We start from the raw sequence: 20989 nt of genomic DNA, 5'->3' as shown, positions 1-20989 counted from the left end.
AGAGAAATGTTGCAATGTGACTTAGCTCAGTGGAATTGACAGATCCAAAGCCAGAATTAAAAAGGTCTAGAATGTTGCTGAACCTATATATACACTTATTTGCATATCCAAGTATGTTTATGGTAATGCTAAGCTGTTTATCAGCTATTCAATTTAAATTGATTCTGGTTACTTTGTGTCCTATAAAATGGCATATATTATCTAACATTATAGTAATACAGTATTATTTATTTTTCAACTTTTACATAATTTGCTATTATTTTAGAGGCATATTGATAAACTTTACTATAAAGAGTAATATTATATATAAGTGGGGGGAAGAAATATAATTCTGTGCCAAAGGTAATCCTATTTATTATTACAAAAAGTCTTCAAACAAAACAAAATATTTACCTTTACTTTTTAAGAATTATTTTCCTTTGTCAAAATAATTTAAGCACCTCAAACGTTTGTGTACAGGTTAACATAGGCCAACTGTAGCAAAAACTGATTTATGCAAATAAAACTAGGCAACGATCTAAGGACTATACAAAACTAATAGGGAATAGCAATGGAAATACACAATGCCTGCAACCTGCAGGTAAACTGCCAATAATTTTCCTTATTTACCTTTTCTGCCTCTTCTTTCTTCTTTTTCTTGTCTATTGTTCCTTCAGGAAGAGGCACGGGTGTTGGCATAGGTGTTGTGTCTGCTGGACCAGGTAATGGTGGTGGAGGAGGGGATGCTGCAGCTGTAGAATTTGGTGATGAAGGAAGCACACTAGCTATCACAGGTTTTGGGCTTTCTAATCCATGCTCCCTCTTGCTCTTACTGTGTTTCCTATGTTTGTCTTCCTTGTGTTTATCCTTTTTCTTTTTACTCTTTTTCGATTTCTTTTTCTTCTTTACGTCCCGAATGGAATCATCAATTACAAGTTCTCCCGTCTCAAGTTCCCCTCCAGAAGAAGACGCTGTATCTGGAGTACCACTATGCCGTGGCGTGTGGCTTTCCTTTTTGTGCTTCTTGTGGCTAATCTTCTCCGTTTCATCCCTAGATTTCTTGCTGCTCTTTTTGGAAGAACTTTTATCACTATTTCCTGGACTTTCTTGTGCTGGGAGGGGTCGGTCACTTGTCTTCTCTTTGGGGGAAAGAATAAGTTTCATTTTTAAACCTTCTGGCTCACGTAAAGTTAGAGGTTTAGGCTTTTTTGATTTGTGGGTCAGATCCTCAGCAGTGTCTTCATCCTTTTTACTATGTTCTTTCCGGGTTGCTTTTGCTAAAGACTGAATGCCGACAGGGGATGCCAGAATCTTCTCGCCTTTTTTGGATGAGTGTTTGCTTGAAGAAACCACAGGGGATGAAATGGATTTGAGGAGATCCATAGCTGTATCTGAGGGGGAAGGAGAGGAACTAGGAAGAAAATGCTTTTTCTTCTTTTTCACATCTGAGGAAGATATTTCTGTAGATAAAATAATGAAGAACAAATGTAAGCAGAATTTTATAAGAAAGATGTAGAGGAAAAACAACAGCACTGTAAAGTAACAGTAACAAGATAATACATAACTGAATATTGTTTGAAAACAAGCTGCTGAAACTACTAATGTCATTTATGTTACAATTAGAGAACAGCCAATATGAGGTTCCATGTCTAGCAATGTTTACTTTGACAACATCATGCTGGCTGACAACACAGCCAAGACAATCAGGAGCAGCTGCTATTGCACTGTAAAGTCATAACATGTTACAAGGAAAGAGCTAGCACACAGATCAGATTGTTATTAAATTCTTCCATGCATGCCTGACTCCTAAAAGGACAACAGAAACTGCAAGTTTTTAGATCAAAAACCTTTGAAACTTTATTATGCTTAAGTTATGTGGCAAATATTAGTGTTAGGCATTTTTATAGGTTCATATTCCAGAAAAAGACACAAAGACACAAATCAATGTAAAATGATGAAGTCTAAAAAGAAAAAAGAAGAATACAACACCAAGAAACATACCGGACTTTAACGACAGTGGATTTATAAAAAATTGTCATATACCTTTAACTTTCTTCATTAAGAAACAGTTAAAAAATATACATGCCTATTTCCTTATACCAAGTTTCAGAAAGAGTTAATCAACATTGTTAGCATACATGGGCTAGATACATTGCACACATTACATATGATGAGATCATCCGACCATTGCGTTGGGGGCGCGTCGGGAATTTCAAATCGGTTTGTATTGCATTCAATACAAAATAACTGTATTGAATGCAATACACTGGATTTATATGTGTAAAAGCAGTACATTGTCTTTCATGAACATTATTTTACAGTATATTATAATAGTATGAGGATAATATTTATTTATTTTTTTAAAATATTTTTTTAAAAAATATATATTTTTTAAATTTATTTAATTTATTATTTTGACATGATTTTGTGTTTCAAACTTTGTTATACTCATACTTTTATATTATACTGTAAAATAAATTTTCACAAAAAACAATGTACCGCTTTTAGACATATAAATCCAGACAGAAATGTACCGCTAGGAAGGTTAATTGCACTGGAACTTTCCTCAATCGTGTCCCATGCCCCCCTGGAATTAATAATATTTTTACTTTATATAAAAGGGTTGTCTACCCTTTTATGTTAAGAAAAATTTTAGTTCAGGTCCGCTTTAAAATATTATTACACAGTACATTACACAGGAGATCACAATCTAATGTCTCTACCACAATCATATGTCTTTAGTACAGTCTAAGGTCAATTCTGGGGGGAGCCAATTACCCTAACTGCATGTTTTTTGAACCGGAGTACCCGGAGTAAACATAGGGAGAACCTACAAACTCCATGCAGATAAAGTCCTGGCCGGGAACTTGGGACCTAGCACTGCAAAGGCCAGAGTGCTAACCACTGAGCTACTGTGCTGCCTAATTATATTGTGAAATTTAATTTTAAATGGAGAGCCTAAAATGATTTTAGGACCATTCACCGGAATATGTTCAACAGCTTGACGTTTTTACTAGAACATAATCACATTTAACATTATAAAAATTCTATTCATAAAAACACACTGCCCTGTTACACGTCTGTACCCTTCCAGGACCAGAACCCCATTTTGTTTTAGTGGGCAGAGTTTATGTTCCAATAATAAAGTGAAGGAATTTTAAGGGATGTTATCCACAGCTGTTCCCCACACATTTTGGTTTCTTACACCTCCCCATTCCAGAGAAATTGGGAGTTCTAGATGTAGGCAGTAATGCGTAACAGGGCAGGGCAGCCCATTTTGATGGGCAGAGTTCTTTATGTTCTAATGATGCTATAGTAATGAAATTATAGGAGTTAGCCAAAGGTGTCCCCCATTTGCATCCTGATGCTCGGGAGAAATTGGCATTCAGAGCAGAAGCAAACGGTAGCATAGTTTGACAGTTATAGATTTGTGACAGGTAGGTATACATTGGCCCTACTCCAATGCACCTTGCTATGTAAGTGGCCCCAGGGGTCCCCAATTTGCATTTTCAATTCAGGACTCCTAGGCGCACTTTCTTTAAAAACAGCAACCCAAACGTATTTTTATCCTTTTTTTTAAATGTGTTACGCCCATATCTTTAAAGCTGGGGAGCGGATATTTTGGTTACTATTAGCTATGCACTATTAGGACATATGGTTTATGGGATATGAAGGTTTCTACACAGTGAGTTGTAAGGTTGCAGAATACGACATGCAGCATTCACACACACATGCAGCTACCGATGATGTCGTTGTACACGCACACTTGAGCGGATACATTTTGGAAGCAGGTTTTTTTTAATAGAAATTCCAATGGGGGCAGGGCTGCCTGTATCCCACTCCTATCAGGGCTGAACCGTGTGCTGAGCTCCCCGCCGATCCTCTAAACGGATGACAGCCGAGCACAGAGCAACCTCACTGAGATCTGTTCAAAGGATCGGAGGAGTGAATGAGAGGTGGGCAGGGGAGGCATGGAAGCTGGGCGCAGCAACCCGCTGGATCTTTCTGAGGAGAACTATGGTTTATGACTTGAATAGTGCACAGGACACACTGAAAGAAACCATATATGTTATTTTGTTAATTTATCTCGAATCCTTAGGTAACCTTTATTTTATTTATTTTTTTACAATAAAAAGGGCAGCATATCATACACATGTGTTCTGTTCCAGCTGATCAATTACCAACTAGACTGGCTGGTCAAGCACAAAATGGCAGGAAATGTGCAAGACAGAATATTCATCTGTCACAATATATACAATATCAGAGAGACAGTTACTACTACAAGCACTACCAACTTTAATCAGCCACAGGAACTTCCTTTTAATTCTCAAGGTCAGAACATATGTGAAAAGGTATTCCATAGTCCTGCAGATAAGTGAAAATAGAAAAGAAGGAACATCCAGGGGGGGAACCCTTCAAATATTTTTTGTCTTCAAGGAATCTTATAATATTTCTATATCCACAGCTCACAGTACATTAGTTTGGTTGTCAGTAAGAAAAATGCCTCTAACATCACTGGCCAGTGGGAAGAATGTCACCCTTACAGATAGCCAAAAAAAATCATTGGTATCAGTTAAACTAAAGGCACAAAATGCTCATTGGCCACTCTTATGAGTTCAGGATCAGGCAGGTGATTATTGCCCCTTCTGCAATAACCCCCGCTACCTGCCTCTGGGTATCTGTCACAAAGATAAGCAACCCATGCGCAACTTCAGCTTTGGATGCCATGATACCCCTAATCCCCGGAATGAACAAACACAAGCCTGTGCGGGAGTTCCATCATCACAGCCCAGCAATTTGGGATGGCAGATAATTGTTATGAGGAAGAAGATGGTGCAGCCTGCAATGGAACAGGAACAATTGAGTACTCCATGTTTAGTTCCACTTTAATATTGTACTGAACAAAGGGAATCATTTTTCTTTCTATTCCAAGGGGCTAAACTTTTCTTATTTTACATACTAGCACTGCATGACATGAGGGACATGAGGAGGTCAGCACTTTCCCAAAGGTTCTGCATGGAAGAAACCATACAGAGGTTGCTGGGTCTCCCTTTTTGAAATCCCCAAGGTGGCAGGATCTATCCAGCTCTGATTCAAGAGAAATAAGATTTGCTAGATAATAATTTATAATGCTGAATAATATAATAGTAGTCATTAAATTGTTCATGTGTATTTGCTGGAGACACGCACCTGGGTAATATGTGTCATCAGAGGAATGCTTTTTTTTCTTCTTATGAAATTCTGATGCCCCAACTGTTACATCAATCTCCTAAAAACATAAGTAAAACACTATATGATAATACTATATACACTATAACATACGTAAAACACATCATTGGTATCAGTTAAACTAAAGGCACAAAATGCTCATTGGCCACTCTTATGAGTTCAGGATCAGGCAGGTGATTATTGCCCCTTCTGCAATAACCCCCGCTACCTGCCTCTGGGTATCTGTCACAAAGATAAGCAACCCATGCGCAACTTCAGCTTTGGATGCCATGATACCCCTAATCCCCGGAATGAACAAACACAAGCCTGTGCGGGAGTTCCATCATCACAGCCCAGCAATTTGGGATGGCAGATAATTGTTATGAGGAAGAAGATGGTGCAGCCTGCAATGGAACAGGAACAATTGAGTACTCCACGTTTAGTTCCACTTTAATATTGTACTGAACAAAGGGAATCATTTTTCTTTCTATTCCAAGGGGCTAAACTTTTCTTATTTTACATACTAGCACTGCATGACATGAGGGACATGAGGAGGTCAGCACTTTCCCAAAGGTTCTGCATGGAAGAAACCATACAGAGGTTGCTGGGTCTCCCTTTTTGAAATCCCCAAGGTGGCAGGATCTATCCAGCTCTGATTCAAGAGAAATAAGATTTGCTAGATAATAATTTATAATGCTGAATAATATAATAGTAGTCATTAAATTGTTCATGTGTATTTGCTGGAGACACGCACCTGGGTAATATGTGTCATCAGAGGAATGCTTTTTTTTCTTCTTATGAAATTCTGATGCCCCAACTGTTACATCAATCTCCTAAAAACATAAGTAAAACACTATATGATAATACTATATACACTATAACATACGTAAAACACCGTGCAGCTGGGAGGCGAGACCAGGCGGGAAATTTAAAATAATAAGTATTTACCACTTTTACATTTAAAAATACTTATTATTAATACCACCAGGGAGGTTAAACTGGAAAATTTATAACAAATTAAAAGCTGCATTAATTCATTTATATTCACTCCATATTGCAACAAACACATTCAATTTCATGAACTAGATAAAATAAACTTAAATGAACAACAGAATATTATTATACAGTATTTATATAGCGCTGACATATTACGCAGAGCTTTATAAAGTCCATAGTCATGCCACTAGCTTTCCCTAAAAGGGGCTCACATAGTCATATGTCTTTAACACAGTCTAAGGTCGAATTTTTTTTTTTTTTTGGGCGGGGATGTAAATCAGGGTACCTGGAGGAAACCATGCAAACACAAGGAATACCTGCAAACTCCATGCAGATAGTGTCCTGGCCGAGATTCAAACCTGGGACCCAGCACAGCAAAGGCCAGAGTGCTAACCCATGGGTCACTAAAGTTGAGGTACATTATGGTGTTGAGGTGTTATGACCTGCTATTTAAAATCAGGGATAGTAAAGAAGAGATATCACCTAACAGCTGGTTCTAGCTTCCGTGGAAACTAATTTACACTTACATAGTGAGCAAAGTAAAGGCATTTGATACAGTTTCACATTATCACCTCTGTCATGACCTTCATCCCGGCGCTGCCATCTTCAACCTACTCATGGCTACATCACTCGCTCAATGTGCAGGCGTAAGATCGGGTGACGTAGCCACTGTAAAATGGGGGGGAAGTGGCGAACTCACTGCGCATGTGCGAGATTGGCATCTCTTTTCCCTTAGTATAGGAAAACACCCCTTCTGCGCATGCCCGATCTCGACCAGAAGCCTCCCGAGATGCATGACATAGGTATCCGGGAGGCTCTGCGCTCCCATTCAGTCTTGGGGATTAGATGCTTTTTGGCATTGCAGTAAAAAAAAAAAAAAGAATATTTTTTTACTTTATTTACAGTAAAGGGTTGTCTACCCCTTTTATGTAAAGTAAAAATTTTAATTTAGGTCCACTTTAACTACACCTAAAAGAGGAATAGACTGCAGACAATATACAGTACCTGGAAAAACAAATCTTACCTTGGATCTCTTTTTGGATGACTTACGGACTTGCTCGGCAATCTCTTCTTCCTCACGTAGAAGATCCTTGTATGATCTTTTCTTCTCCCGCTGGCTCCGACCAGCTGCCAAACTCACATCTTCCATTCCACGGTCCAAAATGTCTGATCAAAAACAAATCAGCAAGTACTAAAGCACTTGGAACTTCCACAGCTTTTTGTATCAAATGCTAAGCCGTATTTCTGCTTGTAAGGTAAAAAAAATTATATACTGGGCTAAACCAAAGGCAGTAAGATTCATTTTCAGTTAACACCAGGTTTACAATGAAAACGACCTTCGTCCCGTATATTGTTACTGTAAAATATATCATTTAAAATATAAACTATGTAATTATAAGAAAGTTATCCTTCCCACTTCCTTGTATTTATGAACGTGTAAGCAATCCAGTGAATTTCTAGTAGATATTGTGGATGGTGTTGCTGATGTAAAGTTGTTGTTGTACTGATTAATGGTGTTACAAGCAGTGCTGATGTTCTATTGTCAGGAAGTGATTATATAGAAGATGCCAGCTCTGTAGATCCTAAAAGTGACAAAATCAAGGGAACAGCAGTGTGTTTGCTTGTGTCTAGCAGTCAAGCCTTTGAAAATAGTCTACAAGTGGAGAACTTTCAAAATCGCTGCCAATGTGACCAGGTCTGGCGTCCAAGCAAGTTTACCTCAAAGGCAGATTGCAAGATGCTAAAAACAAGTCTCCAAAAACCCTAAAATGTCATCACGGGAGTTACGGCACACTCTTGCTACTGTTATAGGAAAGTGCATGCCTCTACCATCAGAAAGAGACTGCACAACTTGCACAGAGGACATGTTTGGTGTAAACTAAATACAGCATTCGAGGAAAAGAACCTCATACTAACTGTGAAGCATGGAGGTGGAAGTGTCATGGTTTGAAGATGCTTTGCTGCAGCAGGACCTGGCCAGCTCACCATCATAGAATCCATCATGAATTCTATGGTGTATCAGAGGGTGCTTGAGGAACATGTGAAACCCTCTGTACAAAAAGCTGAAGCTGAACTGAACGCAGCAAGGCAACAATGGCCTAAATACCAGTAAATCCACTAAGGCCTGGCTGAAAACAACACATTTTCAATATTAGGCCAGTACTGATACCATTACGTTACTTTCCACTCAATGCCCAAAGAAGTTTGTACCATAACGACAAGGCACTTTCTGTTATCAGATTACAGAATCCTTATTACTTATACTATTATGGGTTTCAAAATGTATACAGGTAAAAATTCTTACCTTCCGAGTCAACAAATGCCATACCTAGGTCCAACACAGATTGAATGGTAAACAATCATTCACATCATTTACCTGCAAAAGGATAGGTTCATTAACAATTTAGGGCAAGCAGCAAATGTTTTTTTAATAACATATCCTAAAAGCTGAAAACAATACTAATTCTATTACAATTATAATTCTAGTACAGTGTATGTAGGTTAAAGAAGTACAACAAGTTATCAAAGATTAACATCTGTTACTACATACAGACCATGAAATAGAAGTATAGCCTATTACTGATTCCTGTCACATTGCATGTAGTACAACAAGCCTGACACATCAAACTGTATATAGTCATATAAATAGATATGAATATTTAAATTAAATTTCACTAGCTAGATACACAGCAATGGATATAACAATTTCTTTGACTGTATTTGTTACCAAGAGTGAAAACACAGGGATAGCCACACACAAAAAGAGAAAGCAAATTATTAATGACATCTATAAGCCAAATTTACAAGCAAACTGACACACACATTTTCCAAAAGCAATAGGACTATATTTTAGACTATATAGGTAATACATAAATATTTACTAAGCTTTCCATTTCCTAGGCATGTTAAAATGTCTATTTTTGGTGTGAGCATTTAAAATTGATATATTTTAAAACTGATTTTCCATGCCTATTTTTTACGATATACAGTACATACAATACTTGCATTGCAAGTAAACAATACAATGTGACAAAGGATTTACAGTGCATGGGATTTTAGGCAACAGTGCAGTAGTAGCTGGAAGAGTGGAAATAAAGCCTGAACTGCTGAGCAATAACTCATTGAGTTTGATTCATTTGTTAAAGCTGCAAGTGTTAAAGAAAAAAAAAGTAAAAAAAATCCTTTTTAATTCAGTGTTTACTAGAATACTCAATTATTTATTATTTTTCTATTCATTCAAGCAGGATTAGGCACAAACATGCCCTATAAAAACTTTGTTGCTGGAGTATGTTTAGGACAAAATTGTCATACCATCTGTAACACTTTTCATATAGCGAGCCTTGGAGCTGTCATTTATACTTCAATTTCTGCCAGCCCCACTATGGTTATAAGATGGAGATTGGAAAAGGTAAGTTAGAAGATGCTTACAACTGTCCATATTGGCTCTCGTATTTGGAAATGATGTTCCTGCATTTTCCCAATTCTTTGCGAAGTTCAGCCACCTCTGTGCGAAGTGCGGTGTTTTCTTTTTCCAAAAAGGCTGCCCGCACAGTAATTTGGTTTTCTTTTAGTCGCCGAGCATCTCGTGATCGCTTAGCTGCCACGTTATTTTTCTTTCGTCTGTTCCAGTACTTTTCATCCTATAAAAAAATCACCAACATAAATAGTGAGTCTGGACTAAATGCATAATAAAATAATATCCCAGAATAAAAAACTAAAAAAAAATCTAATAAAAAATAAGACTGTCATGTTATCATAAGTGTCCCAAAGTAATTTCTGGGCCCTATAGTTCCAAAGAAAGAACTAGTTTACTACATTTTATGAGCCAGTGAAAATCTGCAGCTTGACACTAGTTGCAGACAGAGCAGCTGGAGGTTCTGTAATTTATGTTATCTTTGAGGATGGCACATGACTGTCATTGGAAAACTAGCGGACCATGGTACTTGGAATGATGGTCTTTAAAAGGACTAGTGATTATTAGCTGTCTATTATGTACTGCCTACTAGTGATTATTAGCCGCCTACATACATTTCCTAAGTGAACTAACCGAACATGCACCAACTGCACGGTAATAGGGTGACGTGTCACAGCTGTGATTGCGATCCTTTTTTAGAAAGCTTTAGGATTTTCAGGCTACAGGGGCTCCGTGCAAAGGGGAACAATGTCACTTGCAGTGTTTACTAGTAAAACACCCCAAAGGTAAAAACTTTCATGTAAACTGTTTAGATTAAAAACGAATAGAAGTAAATGTAACATGTACCTTTAGTTCTTCGGGTACATATACTTTTTTTGCTTTCTTGATCATGGGCTGTGGTTTTAAATCCTCATCTGCAAATTTATGTTTTCTAGGATCAAATAATTCTCCTCCTGGCACACTGGAAAGCACCAGATCAGTAGGGTCGGGATTAAAATGTACATCCACTTCTACTTTCTCTGGGTCAATAGGACTAGGAGGATCAATTTCTTCTTTTAGTGGGATGTCTGCATTGGAAGCATAAAACAAAACAATTAATATGCAGCATAATAAAAGCATAGACATTTTCAAAGCAATCAATATCCTACAATAATAATTACACACACAGGAATATATCATAGCTATTCATATTTACCCTTCTGAACTACAATCCACAGATTACCTTTCCATAGCACAATACCCCAAACTAAGGTAACATTCCACTTTACAGTACACAGCCCTGTACAGCCGCATGATGAATAAATAACATTCGTTTGCAATGGTGGTCACTGACTGTTATGAGTAGTGTTGGTGTTCGAATTCTGTATTTGGACATACAAAAGCAGGGAATAAAGGTTTTTGGGTCGGGGTCCCCCCCCCCTACACAGGCTTTATTAGAACAAAGTGAGTTGCGCTAGCAATCCCTGATTTTCTGAGATGAGCAGAATTTATACAATTTGACAAGATGTCATAATAAAGCTTCCTAACCTGTGGAAAAGAATAATTTATTGGTCCTTAATAAATGTGTCTAAATAAAGATTAGATTTTCATAGGAATTCTCAATAAAATAAATAATATGATCAAAGACAATTAGGGAAACTCACCTTTGCTTGCAGATGTTTGCAGTAAACCTGATGGTGACACCGGGGAAAGAGAAGTAGAAGCCGTTTCCTCTTCATCTTCATCTTCTAGCTCAGCAACTGGCATGAGCGGGTTTTCAACTGCCTGGGCAAGCTGCGTTGGGCTGGATGGAATGCCATTCTCAAACAGGAATTCATCAAGGTCCATGTACTCCAAGTGGAAAGATTCACCATCATAAGGAATGGTTTTATCCCAGATAGGAGGCATGAGCGCAGCAGAGACAGACAACGAATTTCCATCAAGGCTGTCATCTTTGTCCAATTTGCTCTTGTCTTTTTCTAGAAAACATGAGAAAGACATAGAATATATAATAAGATTTGTTTCTCCGTACAACTGCATCATAACGGTAATCTGTAAAAAATATGACAAAGATTTCTATTCAAGAAATATGGATTTTTATAAATAATAATTGGATCATAAAAACTCTTCACATTTCTATAGCTCTATCATCTAGAAAAATTATGCAAAAATACTTAACTAATAATACATGAGAAAATAAAAGCATTGCGCAGATGGCAATGTCCGATTTAGCAGTAGAAGACCTCCGGTAAAGGTGAATCCAGGTTGTCAGGTAAATCAGAGCAGCTCACTATTTCCATGTTCTAGTATTACCAGGGAATAAAAACCTCACAATTTGTCTACAACTAAAGCTGCGTACACACGGCAAATTTTTCTCGCCCGATAATCGGTATCGGCCAATTATCGGGTGAAAATCTGCCGTGTGTACAGTCGGTCGTCGTCCATCGTCCGACGACCGTCCTGGCGGATCCATGGACGATGGACGACGACCCCCCCCCAATTCTCAGCCACCTAGGCATGGAGAATGAATGGGAGCACAAAGCCCACGTCAGCCATCCCGGGGGGCTCTCGGGCCCTCTTTCTGCTCAAAGAAAAAACCTTGCCGACCTCACACATGTGCAGTGGGATCGGCAAATTCTTTTCCCATCCTACGTCACGTGATCTCGCGCCTGGGTCAGGTGACTGGGATGAAGAACACGGAAGAGAAGATGGCGGCACCCAGAGCGCTGGCCCCGGGACAACTCGGGACCCGGAGTGATGGGTCTGCCCTGCGGGTTTGAAGGTAATAGTGTGATGTGTGTTTTGAGTATAGTTCCTCTTTACTCAGGTGAAATAATCATCAATCCTTCAGGAATCCCGGCCATCTTCTCTCAGCTCCCAGTTTATTAGTCATTGTCTCTTATTATACTTTGCTTAATATACACAAAGGAAACCTAATGAGATTTACAGGACAGTCACCCCACAATGCACTCAGCTTTCCTAAATTCATGATTCTGATACAAGATGGAGAAGACAAAATTATTTTCCTTCTCACCTTACTGCCCTCCCCCCGTCTACCCCTAACCTTACCTTATTGCCCCTCCCCCGTCTACCCCTAACCTTACCTTATTGCCCCTCCCCCCTCACCTTACCGTCCTCCCGCCTCCATAGTCCCCGGGTTTTTCTCATACACAGCGGACCCAGCCGGCTCTGTCCGCGCCGCGCACTTGTTTGACGTCACTTCCGGCCGTGTTGGTCACGTGGGCTCTGTGGAGTGCCGGTGCAGTGCGGAGATGTCTAGCTCGTTGCTGAGGAAAGGCTTGGATCTCGTGTGCTCTCCCGCCTGGGGTATGACCGGGATAAGGGGATTCGTGTATAGACCTCATGTGAAGGAGAGGAGCCATGCCTTTGTATTACCTCACCTACATGTTAGGGGGAAATCAGTACTAAGAGATGGGGGTGCAGCCAGCTCACTGCACACATATCAGCACTGGGGCTCCTCCATAGGAAAATACAGCCCTCATCTGAGACAGTTTGGAAAGTGTCAGAATCTGCTATGTAATATTTCTGGTAGAAACACAGATCTATATTAGATTGTTATGCCTATGAGCACAATACCAGAACTTACATAGTTATCCATAATCTCCTCTATTGCTTAGCACTGATGAACATTTTTATTTCCCTCAAATGGGTTGCAGAACACAAAACCTCTTTACAGCCCTGTTAACAAACAACAAATAGCTTATCTGTCCGAATCTGCCCCTAATGATGTATATTGTTGATGTAACAAACACGTTTTCTGCCAGCCCCACTATGGTTATAAGATGGAGATTGGAAAAGGTAAGTTAGAAGATGCTTACAACTGTCCATATTGGCTCTCGTATTTGGAAATGATGTTCCTGCATTTTCCCAATTCTTTGCGAAGTTCAGCCACCTCTGTGCGAAGTGCGGTGTTTTCTTTTTCCAAAAAGGCTGCCCGCACAGTAATTTGGTTTTCTTTTAGTCGCCGAGCATCTCGTGATCGCTTAGCTGCCACTTTTCAAAGCAATCAATATCCTACAATAATAATTACACACACAGGAATATATCATAGCTATTCATATTTACCCTTCTGAACTACAATCCACAGATTACCTTTCCATAGCACAATACCCCAAACTAAGGTAACATTCCACTTTACAGTACACAGCCCTGTACAGCCGCATGATGAATAAATAACATTCGTTTGCAATGGTGGTCACTGACTGTTATGAGTAGTGTTGGTGTTCGAATTCAGGTTGTCCTTATATTCGACCAGGTAGACCCGACCCAAAAAACACGGGATTGGACGGCACAAATTCGTGTGTAAAGAATGTGTTAAAAAAAAAAATAATAATGTTAAAGTAATTTATTGAATGTGTGTGATTTGTTTAACTTTTTTTTTTTTTACAGGTTATCCCACAGACAGGATGATTCACATTGCTGCATAGCCGTGGGAATCCTCCTGTCAGTGTGGGATCCCGGGGCACTAGAGGTAAATAGGGACAAGTCTCCCCATTCATCACCTCTAGTTATCTGTGATTGGCTGAGGAAAGGTAAACCCTGATGACAGCTCAAGCGTCTCCCCAAATCTCCCCATTCAAAACCTCTAGTGCGTTCTGATTAGCTGAGGAAAGCTTTCCTCAGCCAATCAGGGAGCATTATCCCTATTCCTGGATAGAGTTTCTCTATTCAGGAACACAGGACTCCTGAAACTCTATCCAAGTACACATACTACTAGTACAGGGCGGCGGCGGCAACCAGGGGAGCGGAGCTGACAGCTGTTGCTGCCCTCTACTATGTGTTTCTCTATTCAGGAACACAGGACTCCTGAAACTCTATCCAGGAACACGTACAACTAGTAAAGGGCTGCAAGAATACTCAAATTACTCCGATTTGTGAGGAGAGGTTATTGCGTGTAACAATGGTTTTATGGTTTCATGTATTTGAAATGAGTTTTTTAATGTAAATATTAATACAATTGTGTTATTTTCATCATACAAGTTGTTGATATTGGCCTATAAAATCCCGCTACAAAAATTGGTGTTCTTCACCGTATATTCTTTTTTTCTTTTTTTAAAGGGCTGCAAGAGCAATCAGGGGAGCAGAGCTCTGCTCCCGAATGTTCTTGCAGTTCTTTCCAGTCCCTAAAAAAACCCTGAATTTTCCCACTATTGACTTTGTGTTCGAATACGAACCAACACTAGTTATGAGTGTATTTTCTAAAAGTTTGTGTCTAGCCAAAACTTCTTCTCCCAGATAAAAAAGGTTAGAACCCATTTCAGGTTTCAATACGATTCAATTTAGGGCTCCGTGTGTACGCAGCTTAAGGCACAGGCTTAGATTTCACTCACAAGATATCCGGGAGCAGAACGGGTTCAGAGACAATAGAAATGATAAAAGGAGATACAAACATCAGCTCCAAGTAAAAGACAGAAAAGGCGGACATTACTGAAACTGTGCAAGGGAATTATTTCCTGATATTAGGCCAGGAACACAGGACCTTACATTGCACGGGAAGATTCAAAGATGACCTTGGAAGGTAAATATTAATGCTAGAAATTGTAATAAGTGAAAGGATAACTATGCTTCACAAGAAACAATGCCAACAGGTTCCAGATCTGTATAAATAATATAAGCGGGGGTTTCTGTAACTCATTCCTTATTGAAATCTTATTGGATGCGTGTTGTGTCCGTCCCCAGCACAAACCAATAGGAGTGAGAAAAAAGGAATTCAGGATTCAGGATAAAGGAATTCAGGATAAAGGAATTCAGGATAAAGGAATTCAGGATAAAGGAATTCAGGATAAAGGAATTCAGGATTAGACAGCCGCAATGCGTTTCAAAGTTTGTTACATGGAAGATAGAGTTCATTATCTGAACACCTCGTCCTACGGCTAGAAGCAAATCTTCATATCCAGCAATATACAACTGGAAAATATTGGGGGTTAGCCGGCTTGTGGGATAAAAGCTGGATGTGGGTTTGGAAAAGGATATTAATAAAGATTGAATGAGATCATCCTGGAGAGTGTAAAGGATACATTCCGTGTATTTTAATATTTGTAAATACATTTGGTTTATTATTTGTATGATTTGTGTCGTGAAATACATTGCGAATTTCTCTTGTGTCACGATTCAGCCTCCAGCTAATCTAGGGGGTACAAGGCTAATATAGGGCGACATTAATAAGAGAAACCTTTAGAAGATTTTCATTCTGCCTTATAAATCACATCTGTAGGTGAATGTATTCATCACATGCCGGCACTCCTTTTATCTAGGTATTAGGACAGAAGCGGGCCAATAATTTTACATAAACCACCAGAACAGCAGACAACAAATGTCATGGGAATGGACGTAATGTTATAAGATGTCATTCATCTTCTTCCCTAAGGACAGGGAGGGAAAGCAATAAGTACAAACATTCACCCCTAGCAAAGCAGAATATATCCCAAACTGTGACATGAGAGAAGGCTGACATACATGTACACAGAAATATTAAACACGATTATTATAGTGCCAGCATATTACGCAGCGCTGTACAATAAATACCAATAATACAAATGTTAGTGGCAGAAACCAGCAATATATACTTATATCACTGCAGGTTATTAGGTGACTACCTCTTTGGCAGGTGTTGGGTGAATGTGCTACTAATTACCTGCCATGGTAATCACCTTTCACTCTCTACATTAAATAATCCAATAACCTTCCAGACTATAAAAGATTATTAGAAGCAGTCTGACACTTTCTAATTAAATCATTCATTAGGTAATAAGAAGGACGGGTGAATCTCACCAGCTGCAATTACTGCTTGCATATACTACAAACATACTACAGGCGTACTACAGGAACACTACAGGCGAACTACAGGCGAACTACAGGCATACTGCAAGCGTACTACAAACATACTACAGGCGCACTATAGGCGAACTACAGGCGAACTATAAACATACTGCAAGCGTACTACAAACATACTGCAGGCACACTACAGGCGAACTACAAACATACTGCAAGCGTACTACAGGAACACTACAAGCGAACTACAGGCGTACTACAGGCATACTGCAAGCGTACTACAAACATACTACAGGCACACTACAGGAACACTACAGGCGAACTACAGGCATACTGCAAGCGTACTACAACCCCCCGACCGGGCACATTACACGGCCTGACCCCCCGACCGGGCACATTACACGGCCTGACCCCCGGACCTGGCACATTACATATTACACGGGCTGCCCGCCCCTACAGGAAGGAATGGGGGTTATGTCCGCTGACGGAGGAGCCGCCATGGCAGGTTACATCTCCTCACCCTCTTCCCCTGCATCCAGAAAGTTCTTCGGAGGATTTTCTATGAGTTTCTTCAGCACAAGCGGAAAGGACTGTCCCAGAAGAGACCCGGGAGACTGGGGAGCGCTGGAGGCCTCGACTGACAGCTGTGCAGCAGACATCATGACACCGACAACACCGAGTCACTAGAGAAACCGTACAGACCGGGGATTCGCGTTCACTGAATTATTCATGAGCTCCTTGTGCTGATTGGTTGGCGGGCAGCCTGTATGCAAACAAGCTTCTTTTCTCACTATATCTTTCAGCCAACCAGCGGAAGGCCACGCTCATTTACGTATACGGGGGTGGATCTTAGTGGCAAAAAATATGTAAACCAGCACCAAAAAAAACGCACTGTGATAGTGCAATAATAACTAACATGCTGCTCATTGGCTGTTTCACGCAATAATTTGCATAAGATTTAACTACCGTTCCTGATTTGTTGGCTGTCTACCTTACGCAACTTGTCACGCCTCAGTGTCACGAGATCCTCAAGCGAAGTCACGTTTTAGAGAGGTTTGCTGCTATGTCAGCCCCTCCTCCCCTTGGGGGCGTCAATAAGGGAGGCGGACGCTACATTGGGGGGCGTATATACATTGGCTGCCTATGATTGGTGGAAAGTGTGGAATGTCTCCGCCCATAGTTTACCAGTCCGAGCTGTCACACGGCAGGAGCACGTGTTGGTAAGATTGGGGTCATGTGATGGGACATCCTGGCAAAGGATTTCTTTACAGTTGTATCATTTTGTTTTTATTAATAAAGTTATATCAAGTAAAATGCTGCACTGCAGTTGTTTGTATTTTATATCTAATATTTGTAATATTATTTATCTGGATAAAGTCATAAAGATTGCTGTGTCAGATGGTGAACCTGATTATTATTCAACATATAGCGCCAACATATTACACAGCGCTGTACAATACATAGGGGCTGCAAATACAGATACAGACAATAACACAGGAGGAGGAGGAGGAGGGGACCCTGACCAGAAGAGCTTACAATCTAGGACAACCTATTGCATGCACACAGCACTAACCCGGCCATGTTTATCAAGCAGCCGTGTGTAATATAAAGGCAATCAGTAAAATCCCACCTAATAGTTATATATAAAGTAATGGACCGGCCATGTTTATCAATCAGCCGTGTGTAATATAAAGGCAATCAGTAAAATCCCACCTAATAGTTATATATAAAGTAATGGACCGGCCATGTTTATCAATCAGCTGTGTGTACCTGTATATAAGACACCTGTCCATAGAAGCAACCAATCAGATTCCAAACTATCCACCATGGCCAAGACCAAAGAGCTGTCCATGGATGTCAGGGATAAGATTGTAGACCTACACAAGGCTGGACCGGGCTACAAGACTATCGCCAACCAGCTTGGTGGGAAGGTGACAACGGTTGGCGAGATAATTCACAAATGGAAGAAACATAAAATAACTGTCATCTCCCTCAGTCTGGGGCCCCATGTAAGATGCAATGATCATAAGAACGGTGACAAAGCAGCCCAGAACTACACGGGGGGAACTTGTCAATGATCTCAGGGCAGCTGGGACCATAGTCACCAAGAAAACAATTAGTAACACACTGCGCCATGAAGGCCTGAAATCTTGCAGAGCCCACAAGGTCCCCCTGCTCAGGATATCACATGTACAGGCCCGTCTGCAGTTTGTCATCTGAATAATCCAGCCACCTTATTTACCTGTCCCACCCCCCTGTCCTAGTTTAAATATCCCTCCACCATTCCCCTAAATCTTTCCCCCAGCACAGCAGACCCCCTTTCATTTAGGTGCAAACCTTCTCTGGCATACAGGTTGTACCCCAATGAAAAGTCAGTCCAGTGCTCTATGAACCCAAACCCTTCCCTTCTACACCAGGACTTAAGCCATGCGTTAAGCTGTCTAAGCTCCCGCTACCTTTCCTGTGTTGCCATGGCACAGGCAATATTCCAGAGAACATGGAGCCTTGGAGGTCCTTTTCTTCAGCTTGAACCCTAGTTCCCTGAACTGATTTTTAAGGATCCTCCATCTTCCACCTATCCTGTCATTAGTTCTAACATGGACCAAGACATCTGGGTCCTGTCCAGCCCCTCCCAATAGTTTGTCCACTCCGTCCACCACATGCCGAACCCTGGCACCAGGGAGACAGCAAACCATTCGAATGAAGGGATCCGGGCGACAAACTATTCCATCCGTCCTCCTGATGATAGAACCCCCTATGACTACCAATTGTCTTTTCCTTCCTGCGTTTCCCTCCCCCGCCACTACTAGATGGGCTGCTCTCCCGGCTGTTAGGGGTAGCAGTGACAGCTAGAGTTGCCACCACTGGGTCTGCCACCTGCACATCACATAACTTTTCAAACATGTTGGGGTGCTCAAACACAGGGCTGGCCTTCCATTTCTGGGGGCCCCTATCACTCCCTCTAGTTACATTTACCCAACTCCCTACATGCTCATCCTGACTAACCTTTCCACCCTCCACATCTAAGCCATTACCTGCCCGCTCAGTGAGCAAGGGGCCCCTCTCAGGGTGATCCAGTGATTAGGGGCCCCTCTCAAGGTGATCCAGTGATTTCAGTGTTGCAATGCGCTGCTCCAGCTCTCCAATGCGAGATACCAGAAAGGCGACTTGTTCACATCTGTCACAGCGGTATTCACCTAGGTATTCACCTGGGAGCTGTTACTCCATCTGTGCATACATATTTATTTGATTCTGCCTTGTTTCAGATTCATTCCAAGAGATCCTTACTGGGTCTGAACTCTTCCTGCTTCTTCCTGCCTTACTTTTACCTTAATTAAGGAGTCAGCACTAATTTGTGCCCTGTGCCCAGATCACACCCCAAACATTCACTATGTTGTTACTTACATAAGGCGAAGTGAAAAATGAAACAATTATTTCTTACACAGTGCAATGTGATCAATGAATTGGCCTTTATCTTCATTACATTTACTCCAATACATACAGGGCAGGGCACACATGGAGGCAGGGCACACATGGATGAGGGCACACATGGATGAGGGCACACATGGAAGCAGCAAAATGTGCGCAGATAACCACTTTTGCATGCATATGGGGTTTTAACAAAAGCAACCACAGAGCCAAAAAAACAATTTCTGGAACCTCGGAGTGATCTGTCACAGCTTCGTACAAATTATGGTTCCCAACATTGTGAGCATTTGGGAGCATGGGTGACCCTGCGGCAGAAGATTGTGGCTCACTACAGGTCCACGTGGCCCTTTACATGTACGTTCTGGATTTTATTATACAACGGATTGCATGAAATACGCTGTCACAGTCCTCATACGACAGATATTAAACTAAATGAAGACTGGAAAATGGTCACACAGCTCAATAGAATAATACATTGCTCACTGGGACATCTTTTATCATTCATGTAATTGTGCACCAAGCAATCCATGCTGATTATTCACCCTTTCATCACTTATATCTTTTATATATATTTATACCCTTTTATCTGCCATTTACTAAGCTATGATTACATCTCACCCCCCATTGTTACTTCCGGGTATTATTGGTGCCGGATGTCAGCAATGGTTTGGGGCCATTCATGGATTCTATGGTCATCTGTGATGGATCAGTACTGAAAAACAAGTCTGAGCGGTCGGTCAGCTTTTAGAAGCATTGTCTGGGGATTTATGCCTAGGTCTGGACAAATTTGTGTGACCGGTATGATCAGTTTCCTGACTGGCAACCGATTGGTTAGAAGCCCCAAAAACAAGATCACACATGTACAATAATTTGGCCAATTGTTCATACACATGACCTTTGTACCGATGATCGATTTTACCAACATGCCGGATTTGTATAATCCCTTTAAAAGCCAGAAAAAATGTTTGATTTACCAATGTCTGAGCCCACTAATCATTCAGATTTCACAATTTGTTTCTTTATATACAGATTTACATTTCCAGGGTTTGGAACAGGTTCACTTAGTAGGGAAGGATGAATGGTGCAGTGGGTTACATGAGACCATTTTCTTTAAATATAATATATAATATAATATAACATATAATAAAACATAATATAATATAACATAATATAATATAATATATTATAACA

At 40.4% G+C, this 20989-nt stretch overlaps 3 protein-coding genes across 9 annotated transcripts in view; 1 reads left to right on the top strand and 2 right to left on the bottom strand.

Moving 5' to 3' along the window:
* HMGXB4 (HMG-box containing 4) overlaps positions 1-12803 on the bottom strand; it is a 22688-nt gene extending 9885 nt beyond the window's left edge. For 4 of the 6 annotated variants that reach the window (XM_072421145.1, XM_072421148.1, XM_072421149.1 and 1 more), the window contains exons 1-5: positions 12709-12803; positions 8489-8560; positions 7208-7350; positions 5170-5248; positions 610-1439 (exon numbers count right to left, since the gene is read on the bottom strand). In XM_072421145.1, coding sequence (XP_072277246.1) covers positions 610-1439; positions 5170-5248; positions 7208-7350; positions 8489-8510 — 1074 coding nt within the window. In that variant the 5' untranslated portion in view covers positions 8511-8560; positions 12709-12803. Of the gene's footprint in view, positions 1-609; positions 1440-5169; positions 5249-7207; positions 7351-8488; positions 8561-8738; positions 8759-12703 lie in introns of those variants that run through there. The other 2 variants (XM_072421146.1, XM_072421147.1) reach the window with 2 other exon arrangements.
* Positions 1-20989, top strand: part of PICK1 (protein interacting with PRKCA 1) — a 624859-nt gene that overhangs the window by 318106 nt on the left and 285764 nt on the right. The gene's annotated exons all lie outside the window — the stretch shown is intronic.
* The window catches only part of TEF (TEF transcription factor, PAR bZIP family member), a 15745-nt gene continuing 4322 nt past the window's right edge, over positions 9567-20989 (bottom strand). The window contains exons 1-4 of one of the 2 annotated variants that reach the window (XM_072421151.1): positions 16890-17116; positions 11242-11556; positions 10445-10665; positions 9569-9824 (exon numbers count right to left, since the gene is read on the bottom strand). In XM_072421151.1, coding sequence (XP_072277252.1) covers positions 9609-9824; positions 10445-10665; positions 11242-11556; positions 16890-17031 — 894 coding nt within the window. In that variant the 5' untranslated portion in view covers positions 17032-17116 and the 3' untranslated portion in view covers positions 9569-9608. Of the gene's footprint in view, positions 9825-10444; positions 10666-11241; positions 11557-16889; positions 17117-20989 lie in introns of those variants that run through there. The other variant, XM_072421152.1, reaches the window with a different exon arrangement.

Source organism: Pyxicephalus adspersus, chromosome 8, assembly GCF_032062135.1.
Source record: "Pyxicephalus adspersus chromosome 8, UCB_Pads_2.0, whole genome shotgun sequence".
NCBI classification, from domain to species: Eukaryota; Metazoa; Chordata; class Amphibia; order Anura; family Pyxicephalidae; genus Pyxicephalus; species Pyxicephalus adspersus.
Note: the sequence above shows the minus strand (reverse complement) of the source record. Positions and strands in the feature narration are given on the sequence as shown.